Genomic DNA, 11174 nt, shown 5'->3' with positions numbered 1-11174 from the left:
TAAAATGAGGACCAGGTATCAAACTCGGACTGCGGGCCGAGTACAAAACGCGGACTGCCCGCGGACTAGATATGAAACAAGTTTAAAAAAACGGAGCATAGAACAAAACTAGGTTTGTTCTGGCCCAGATCCAGATTTTAAAGAAAGGCCTTGAGTACTCTTATTCCGTGTCAAAATATTGTCACATACACAGAAATGCTCAGTCACAACATCGACAAGGCTAGAGAAAATAAGAGTAGAGATTTTATCTCAAAATTTAAAAATTAAACGAGACTTACCTCAAGTTGAAGTTTGATTGTAATTCTATGAGTTATTGGACAAGGAAACTAACGAGTCATGTGAGATATGCACACGTAGATCAAGTGTTCAGTCTTCAGTAAAATAAGTGTTTAGGGTAGGGAAACAAAATCCCTATCACACATCAAGAAAATAGTTTGGGATGGGTGACTCCTTAGTTTGCTTGTCCAATAACTCATAGAATTTGACAGTGTACAATAATAGCACAATATTCGCCCAATGATTTTTCTGTATACATGAATCTAACAAAACCTGACCAAAATTGTCGTCAGTTTGTAAGGGCTTGTTATAAAACCCATTGAACATTGAGGCGTTAGCCCAGTCAGCCGCTTGCAAAATGGTTGCAATATCCACATTAAGCCATTTTGCTGCCGACGATGAGGCTGCTCTTGTGCTGTGTCCAGTAAACTTCTCAATACCAGACTGCTTTAATACATGTACCTCTTTAAGCCACCTAGATAGTGTATCTGTGGCGACTGCCTTATGTGGCTTTTGGTAACTAATTAGCAACTGAGTGTTACATGTACCTCCATGTTAGTTTTTTGTTCTTTCAAGGTATTCTTTTAGTACTTTGATAGGGCAGAGTTTTTCATTAGGAATGAATGATTCAATCACTAATGGACTTTGGTGGTTTCCAGGTCTAAATGTTTTTAGCAATTTTGTGAAGCAAAAAATGCACTCTTTGTGCCCAAGTTTAAGGTAATCAGTAGATAATGCTTTCAATGTTTGACATCTTTGGGCTGAGATCAGAGCCAAAAGCATAGTAAGTTTCATAGTTAAGTTCTTAAGGGTTAGTCCTTAAACAAGAGGTAGAGTTTGTAAAAAATCAAGGACGGTACGAACATCCAAAAATTTCTTGGTATTTCGGTAGGCTTGGTCTAGTTTCATAGACTCCCTTCATAAATCTAGGCACACTAGGATGGTACCCAAAAGATATGTTGTTTGACCGAGTAATTATAGCAGATAATGCACTCCGTGCCGTGTTAAGTCCACTATAACCTATACGTTCATCATATAATTCTTTTATAAAGTTTACACCTTCTGCGACAGTTGGCGAAATTAGATTAACTTCCCTTTTACTACAGTTTAAAAATCATTAATAATTCATGAGCGTAACAGCCTATCAAAACACCCATAAAACATCACGTGTATGAGCTTTATATCCTGATAAAACACTCCTCGCTAGTATTCTTTATATAAAGAATACTAATAAGGCATAGCTTGTTTTTATTGTATGCTAATATTCACCTCACAATTTGAACCATTGTTTTGAGTCCAGAAGGACACGCTCTTTAATTGTGGAATGTTTTTTAAGCCGTTCAAAAAACTCGCAGTACGTGTTTTATCGGGTCTAAATAGCTTCCATCTTTACAAGCTGCATTCGGGTCCCTGATCTCCAAGATGCTTCCATGTTATTGGTACCTGTTGAAGAAAAGCCTCTGTTTTTGAGTTGTTTCCGGATAAGTGGCACATCAGTAGGGATGGTTTCTGGTGAAGTTGGTGTTTTTCGTTTGAGTGACTGGGCAGATATAATGTCCTCTCGGTCACCAGAAAACCACTGGTGCCTGGACGAGCATCTTCATTGCCACCGGCCACCATGTCTAGGTGGGCCACTTGGGGGTACAGCCACAATCCTGTCTGGTTATTCCTTCTGAATCTTCTGTAGGACTACAGCTGTAAGCTTATTATGCTAAATGGAAGAAAAGCATAAAACTTGTACATTTAGTTACTCCATGGCAAATGAAAAGCTTTGACAGCAAAAGCTTCCGGGTCTGGATGATATGAAATATATGGCTTGACTTGATAATTAATGTGAGAGGCAAACAGATCAAGATTCGGGGTAAAACAAAGTTGTGCACACGATTGCTGAAATAATGTTTTGTTATTCTGTGTTACGCCTAGATTTTCGAGATTCAGAGTCTGCCTCAATGTTCTCTTTCCCCGGAATTCAGGCAACAGTGAGCCATTTATTGTTTGCAATACACCAATCCCAAATAGCTTTAACTAAGAAATTCAACTTAGTTGAATGACTGGTGCCCATTTTATTAGCTATAACCTGAACTGTTGTGTTATCAACCAGGACTCTGACTTGTCTTCCTGATACTAGCTTTCTATAAGCTTGTAAGCCAATAATTCAGGATAGTTGATCTGGGTTTCCTTCTCTGTAGCTGTCCAGAGCCCCCCTGTAGAGAGGTCATTTACTGCGCACCCCCATCCTTGTGTAGATGCATCAGTACGAATGATGATTTGTTGGTCAGATCTGTCTATTTTATTGACTGCAGTATCTATACAACCGATCTACTACTGAAGCTCCTCTCTAGCAAATGGTGTCAAGCTCATAAAGGCATCAAAATTCTCAGCTTTTTGTGTAAGGGCTTACGATTTTTCATTTTCTGTAATGCGAAAATGCAGAGGGTCATACATTACCCCAGGAAAACTAGATATGATGAGGCCCACAACTTGTGCCACCTCACGAATCCACACTCTTTTACATGACAGAATTTGAATTACAACTGTCTTCAACTTGTTTGCCTTGTCTGAAGTAGGTGATACTGTCACATGGATTGAGTTCAAAACAAACCCCAGAAATACTAGAACTTGTGTGGGTATGAAAACTGATTTTTTAGGGTGACGAACAAAACCGAGATTGCCCAGCAATGTTATTGTGCCAGTAACATTAGAGGCACATTCCGTAAATCCACAGATGCCATATAACAATTTGGTTACATTAAGCTAAGAGCAGTCCAAATTGAATACATCTTAAAATGCCTACACACCACATTTTTATTTAAACTTTTCAGATTCAGCATTAATCTATGTGACCCATCATCTTTGGGCCGGAGAAATATGGGGGAGATAAAATCACCCTGCACCGAAACAAACTCAACAATAACTTCTTTGGCCAATAAATGTTGAATTTCTTGCGCAATAACACTATTTTTCTCCGTTGAAACATGTCTGATGCGGCGGAGAAGTGAACTCAATTTTCTCCCCAGCAACTGTGCGCAAGACTTCTGCGTCAGAAGTTATTTTTGCCCCATTAGCACGGTCTACGTGACAACTGGCCAGCTTTGAACGAAGCCGCATCTTCAATATAAAATAATGTATCACCTTCGACATATTCTCGGCTAAATTGCGTACCTGTAAAGTTTTAAAAATCAATTCACCTGCTGTATTTATTACCACTGATTTCCCTGATTTTCCCTCTTTTGTGAGTTTGTTTTCAACTTGGGGAATGATTTTGGCGGGTACTGCTTCCAGTAGCGGCCTTTAAACAAAAATTTTCTCCTCGTCGTTGTCTGTTATCCGAGACAGCATTGTTGTTATTCGAGAAGCAGCCTGCTTTCCCTTGGTTATGTCGTGCAGGGAAAGTGGTTTTACTTCTCTTGTTCGAGGCCCGAATGTCGTTTAATCTCGATTGCAGATTATCGCCAAACAATAGCGACGTTACCGGGACGTGCGAGGCACATAAACTGCTGTAGTCTTTCTGCAAAGTGAGTATGGCGTCATGACGCCGCAACGATAGCTCACACGACGCGTGGCCTAGCAGTGCCAACGCATCTTTATTTAGTTTTACTAGCTTATCAAGCTCCGGCAGTTTTTTCTGCCTCAATTGCACTAGCGTTTCTGTGGACAGAGCCAAAATATTCCCGACTTTTGCCATTGACTTTTGTATTGACGAGGCGCGAAGGTCCTGTTGTCTGGTTTTGTTGTCTAGTTTTTCCCAAATCTCCGTGCTAACACCACGAACAATCAGCCTGTCGCAGTTTCCTGGTCGACGTTATTTGGCATCTTTCTTTCGTTTTTGGTTCGCTAAGTTTAGCAGACCAACGTTTGATAATAATGTCAGCAAGTTGCTGATTAATATTCGGACCAATGTCCTCGTCTTGATCGAAATCTTGACAGAGGTCGGTCAGCAAAGCGTCATACTCGTGTCGAGCATCTGATACGCTTGTTTCAGCCCTCTGTGGCCGTGTCGACCTGGGGTTCTGTCGTTTTAAGGAGCTTTTCGCCGTCACTGAGATCGCTTTCAGCATCCTTTCCATGTTCCGTTCAGCTTTTGCGTCGTTTCTTTACCGGTTCCTCTGCTTCAGACGGGTCATCCCGCCTTATTCGCTTAAACGATTTCTCCATGGACAACATGGATGCGGACATGCTCGTTAGAATTTGGCTTAAATTCTTTAACACTTTTGGCATCTCTTCCTCGTTGTCTCGATCGCCATGGTCATCCAACAAAGCCGTTTCATTTGCGTCAGAAGGCAGGATTTCATCCAAATCCAAGTTTCTCAGCATGCTTGTAAAATTTCGATCGACACTCAAAAACTACGCTGGCACCTGAACACTCGATCTGCTTGCGCATATCTCACATGACTCCTTAGTGACGTAGTCCTATGACGAAATAGAATTATATTTTACTTCACGAATTTAAAAGGAAAAGGAAAGGAAAGGGGATGAACTTCATTTAAGTGTCTAGTCGTTCTAGTGCAGGAGCACTAATCCGGGACATTTTGAACTGAACTCAACAATTAACGCAAATCAAGTCAAACGCAGGAGGGAGTGGTAAAATTGTTATGGGGAAGAACGGAAACACTTTTGGCGTAAACTTGAACTCTTCTTATATTTCCATCTTTTATATTAAAGTCCTCTGACTGTTGTTGTCGTAGTTCGAGCTAGAATGGCCCGATGGATTCAACACACACGAAGAGTGTTTTGGCTCGTCATGCAATCTTTACTCCCAAAGTCTGCGTAAGAGGCTTCAGATAAAGTCGGTAATGTGTATGCGTAAATCAGGACATGGACTGTGACAGTTGTTCTCTTGGTCGAGTGCTGTTTACAGACGGACCCGTGCGACACTAAGGAAAACAAAAAGTTGTATCGATAGCAACGAAACATTAATTTTGCTATTAGATAAAGAGACCCCCGTCCAAACATCACAGTGGTGGTATCTGTTCCGAAGATATGTAAATGATTGGCAGGGCACATGACGTCATGTGCACTGGATGCGCAATGAGTAAATATTTGTGCATTTTTCGTGGGAAAATAACGCTTGCAGATCGGGTCGAGATAGTTTTGGTCTCGCTTTGCGTGATGTTCAATATACATCCACGCTTCCAGTTATTTTTGTGTGGTCTCGGGTCAAAATAAAACAATGTTGAAATCAGCATCTCCCACTGAAGTCCTTCAAATTTCTCATAAACAAACATAAAGATGGTGACCCGCGAAAGATTTCATTAATTACTTTCGTGTCTTACCTCTGATAAATACAACATACAAACGTTTTCCAATTTCAACTAAAACCTTGAGCTATTGATCGTGGTTTTGAGAAGCCAAAACAAATCCACTTTAACGCTATAGTTGATAATTATGACGCGAAACATTTTTTTCATCATTCTGTAGTCGGACTTCAGTTCATGTCGTCGTCAACCCGTCGCCATTTCGTTGCTCTGTGCCTTTTTCACAGTGCTTTTTACTCAGTCCCCGTTTTGTGCCTAGTCCGCAACCTTCAGTCCGCATTTTATACCCAGTCCGTGTTTTATACCCGGTCCGCAGACCGGGTCCGCAGTCCGCTGTCTGCTGTCCTCGTTTAATACGGACTGTAAAAATAGATAACTGCGGGACCTCGGGAGCAGATTTTTAAGTTCAAGATTTTAGTGGCCGGGCATTCTAGAGTGTAGCCCAGCTTTCAAGCTGTTGTGATCGGAAACTCTCTTAAAGAAGGTAAGAAAGTTAATTGCTGTATTTTAAGTGAGAGATCAGTCTGCTGGAAGGTGTTGTATTGTTAAATCTGGTATCAGAAGGTTTCGCCCACAAGGTGATTCGGAATAATTTCCGCACAGGTAGGTACTTCTTTACGAAAACAGGACAAATGAATTATGCATTCACACTACTGTTTTTCTGCAAATAATATTATGCTCATGCGCAAATGAAACCACCCTCTTGTGAGAAAATGGCAGATCGGTTCCCCGATCAGTTAGAGAATGCTTTGGCACCTTCAGTTGATCAAAAAAACAACGAGAATACTAAGAAAGGATCAAAAGTTGCACTCAACGTTTTTCGAGAGTATCTCAAGGTAAAAAAAGGTAGACGACGCAAAGGACCAGTTGGCGAATGCATATGTACTGAGGATATTTTATGCTGAAGCTAGATTACATTAATAGGGAGCTTTACACCAAAGCTTCACTTGCCGGGATACGCTTTGAAAACTGTGCAAATCATGAGCTTTGGGTTTAACAAATAGAATTATGCTGAGAAGGAAACCAATTGATTTCTGCCATTACTCGACTCCTGTCCCATATAAAAAGGGGAGGGATGCTCGTCTGAAATTTTAAATTAAATCTCAAATGAGACCAATCTGGTCGTTGCCCAGGCTTTTTTTGACCCCTAAAAGAGACCATATTAGAAGACAGATAACTAAAAAATATGGTGATTTTTAATGATGGCAAAGACATTATCAGCTAATACTTTTACCTTCGTGAAGAAATATCAAAATATACACATACCCTTTTATATTTCTTCGCGCGCAACCCTAAAGGAGACCTTCACGGCTATATATGATTGCGTTTTGCCCAGAACACCCTAACTGAGAACAAAATCCGAAATTTACACCCCTAAGCGAGACGGCGAGCATCGTTCCCCTTTTTATATGGGAAAACGTAAAATGTCTTCTCCCTTAATGCTCTAGATACAGCTGGAAACGGGCATCACCAAACTGTCAATCGCCATTGTCAATAAGACGACTAATAAAGGCTCAGTTCGAGGAACCCATTGCATTTCCAATTCAATAAGATTATCTGCATTCACAAAACTGAAATATCTTTTAGCAACCAATACTTCTCCTTAAATTCTTTTTCACGGGCAAATGAACTTTGAGCTCAGACAATTCCTGGTACTCGCTTAGATCTAATGGAAGATTTGTTACCTGTACCATACATTAATTAGGAGAAACCATCGTAGGTGATTCCTGCTCCTGACCGAGCATGAGGGGTAGTAAAGGAGGTACTTTTGTTCGATGGAAGACCTGGGAACCAACCAATTTTACATGCTTCAGCCCCGTGACCAAACGAACCGCAGCGGAAGCACCTGTTGGACAAATAAAAGAAAAAATCTGTACAATCAACAGGGTGTGGTGGGGGAACTAGCTGAGAACGTCAGTGTTGTATTGCGATAGTGAGAGAACAACCAAAACTTGCTAGCTGCTTAAATAGCCTGGTAACTCGATGGGAATATTCCAGAGGACTACTAAAACACCTAGAAAACACCTGATAACAAACCACACAAACCCTTCAAATTAGAAGAATTCAAACGCAGACCAATAGAAAATACATTAATTTTACACTAGCTACGAGTTTCAGTTCAAAGGAAATTGGTGTTTTCAATCACCATGGTGTGAAGGTTTCAGTTTTCATACTCGTCCTCAAGGAAACTTCGAAAGCAATTTCTCTCAAATCTTGTGCTGTAAATCTCCATGCCCTTAAGAGTATCCCGAGAGAACGCTGACTTCAGCGTCTTGTTATCAATGTAAAGGGAGTAAATATTAAGCGAGTACACTGTTTATATTACTGATTTCCTTAGTTGACAACCTGTTGTCGGCTAGGGAAACCCTTTAAAAGACCTGGTTAAAATGTATGTTGCCGAATAAACTAATTGAGTATGGCGGTCGTTTTGGACACGAGACAAATACGTCATTGTCGTGGCTAGTAATACATTTGTTTCCATTGCGACAAAAATCGAATGTATTGGTCGCTTCGCGCATTTTCAGGGAGGCATGTTGTAAATTTCAGCCACGTCGTGAAATCGAACATACAGCGATTGATCTTATTAGGTTAAGTGAAATTTTCTGTTTTGGAAATTAACGATTTTAAAAGGGCTGTATACACTTAACATAACAAGGTCGTTGTCATGAACTTTACACACAGTGCCCGCAATTGGATGATTACAAGACTGAAGAAAAAAGAAATTTGCTTACTACAACACTTGGAATTGCTGTTTGACATCGTTATCGGAAATATAGCACTTAGATGCACACCTTTTGTATTTGTTATCTTGTTACTTAAAGTTAATATCTTGAGTTAACTCTAAGTATTTAAGACGTTTTATTTTCTTCTGCTAAATCTGATAATCTTTAAGTTTTCTTTTCTTCGCGTCACTAACTCCGTAATTTCTTAGAACACTTAACACAATTGTATGTACCTTTTGATTGTCTTTTGATTAACTTCCTATTAATGAATGCGATGATGACGATATGACCATGGTTGTGCGCCATCGGTGGGCAGCTACATATAATTTCCATTTGGGACAAATACATCTGTTTAGGGAGAAACGGACGGTAAGGTACAAAACAGCAACTGAGCGGAAAACTGAACGAAACGATAGCACGATGAATACCATATGACACGTGATCGCTGTGTACAATATATATTAAGTCATTGACTTCTATTAACAAATTAATACACAAAATCGTTTTTTGTAAGTTAAAAGATGATTAATGACTTGACTTTGACTGAAGTGTCTGTTGGACGTTGTTGATAGAAATAACTTTTTTTTCGTTTGCATTTTAGTCTTAAGTGAAATCACAATCTGTTAATGATGTCAAGATCAGTTAAGGAAAGAAACTGCCGTTGTGTCAACAAGAGTACTTGGTGTATACAGAAAAGAAGCTGTCTCAACGAGGAAGAAAGTCTTTTGAGAGATGAACAAGTCCATACTGGAGAGAAGCATAATGAATGCAAAGAATGTGGCAAGTGTTTCAGCGAAGCAGAGAAATTAAAGAAACGTGAAAGAACCCATACTGGAGAGAAACCTTATGAATGCGAACAATGTGGTAAGTGTTTTAGCCAAGCAGGAGTTTTGAGGAGACACGAAAGAGTCCATACTGGAGAGAAGCCTTACAAATGCAAACAATGTGGCAAGCCTTTTAGCCAAGCAGGAGGCTTAAAGATACATGAAAGAGTCCATACTGGAGAGAAACCTTATAAATGCAAACAATGTGGTAACTGTTTTAGCAAAGCAGGAAATTTAAAGAAACATGAACGAGTCCATACTGGAGAGAAACCTTATGAATGCAAACAATGTGGCAAGTTTTTTAGCGAAGCAGGAAATTTAAAGAAACATGAACGAGTCCATACTGGAGAGAAACCTTATGAATGCAAACAATGTGGCAAGTTTTTTAGCGAAGCAGGAATCTTAAAGATACATGAAAGAGTCCATACTGGAGAGAAACCTTATGAATGCAAACAATGTGGCAAGTGTTTTAGCGAAGCAGGAAGCTTAAAGATACATGAAAGAGTCCATACTGGAGAGAAACCTTATGAATGCAAACAATGTGGTACCTGTTTTAGCAACGCAGCAAATTTAAAGAGACATGAAAGAGTCCATACTGGAGAGAAACCTTATGAATGCAAACAATGTGGTAACTGTTTTAGCAACGCAGCAAATTTAAAGACACATGAAAGAGTCCATACTGGAGAGAAACCTTATGGATGCAAACAATGTGGTAAATTTTTTAGCCGAGCAGGAAGCTTAAAGATACATGAAAGAGTCCATACTGGAGAGAAACCTTATGAATGCAAACAATGTGGCAAGTGTTTTAGAGTAGCAGGAAACTTAAAGATACATGAAAGAGTCCATACTGGAGAGAGACCCATTGAATGCAAACAATGTGGTAAATCTTTTAGCGGAGCAGGAAAATTAAAGATACATGAAAGAGTACATATTGGAGAGAAACCTTATGAATGCAAACAATGTGGCAAGTGTTTTAGCCAAGCAGGACATTTAAGGAGACACGAAAGAGTGCATTCTGGGGAGAAGCTCTATGAATGTAAACAGTGTGGCAAGTGTTATAGTCAAGCAGCAGATTTAAGGAAACACGAAAGAGTCCATGCTAGAGAGAAGCGTTACAAACGTAAGCCAAAAGGGAAGTTTTTTCGCAATAGATTAAGTGTTAGGAAACATGAAAAAGCAGTAGAAAGTTCTGCAAGTGTAAGTGAACACGAAGTAGAGATCCATCGCCCCTGCACTCGACAGGGTGAAAATTACAGCTGTTGGCTTTGCCAAGAGGAGTTGTGCAGTGAGGAGCTTCTTCTTGCACACTATCAGAATCATATGACGTCTGAGGAGCCATCAACCTAAAGTAGTTGGGAGGCTTTTTAATGAATTTTGTTTAAGAAAGTTTTAGTTCGTCGGCTATAATGGTGTTGCGTTGGTAAATTTAAAAAACGTTCCATTTGCTCGTTGTTATGTTTCATTGGAAGTTGCTTCCCCGCCATACACGTTCAGCCTTTTCTAAGGAAAATTAGACCATTGTTTACATAACTAATCACAGTTTTTTCGGGGGGGGGGGGTATACCAGTTGAAACTATTGGCATTGCCCTTTTATGTGTTTTCAAAATAGTATTTTAAAGGTTCCCCTAGAAACAACGACTTTTTTTTGAGCAACGGGCCTCTTTAACCCCAGGCAGCTTAAAACAACCGGCAGCACAATTTACATGGTTTATGGGAAAACAACTGGCAAGTCCTATCCTAAAGAGAAGATAAGAAATTCTTTTCCAGAAAAGTGCCTATTCACAAACTACCCCCGAAGGAACCGTCAGGGGCACCCAACGGGAATATAGTTCAAAACCACTTAAACATAGCATTGTTAAACTTATTTTAGTATTTAAACGGTAGATATAGGCATATTTTTGTCCCCCAAAAAATTTTCATCTGTTCGGATTTCCTAGCTAAAAGTCTAGTGATCCGAAAATTATAGGGATCAAAACGTACCTTTTCGAAAATTTTAGCGAGAAAAAAGGCTCCCGAAAATTCTAGGTAACCTTTCTAGGGTAAAAATCCGTTAAAAATGAGCAATTATACCATTTTTCAGATGTTCGAAAATCCTA

At 39.8% G+C, this 11174-nt stretch overlaps 1 protein-coding gene across 1 annotated transcript in view; it reads left to right on the top strand.

The window, feature by feature from the left end:
• Positions 1–10425, top strand: part of LOC138005047 (zinc finger protein 345-like) — a 10838-nt gene extending 413 nt beyond the window's left edge. The window contains exon 2 of the mRNA XM_068851339.1: positions 8856–10425. Within this exon, the coding sequence (XP_068707440.1) occupies positions 8881–10425 (1545 nt within the window). The 5' untranslated portion in view covers positions 8856–8880. The remainder of the gene's footprint in view (positions 1–8855) is intronic.
• The last annotated feature ends 749 nt before the right edge of the window (positions 10426–11174 follow it).

This window comes from Montipora foliosa, chromosome 6 (genome assembly GCF_036669935.1).
Source record: "Montipora foliosa isolate CH-2021 chromosome 6, ASM3666993v2, whole genome shotgun sequence".
Classification (NCBI taxonomy): Eukaryota; Metazoa; Cnidaria; class Anthozoa; order Scleractinia; family Acroporidae; genus Montipora; species Montipora foliosa.
The sequence above is the reverse complement of the archived record's forward strand: the minus strand, read 5'-3'. Positions and strand labels throughout refer to the sequence as shown.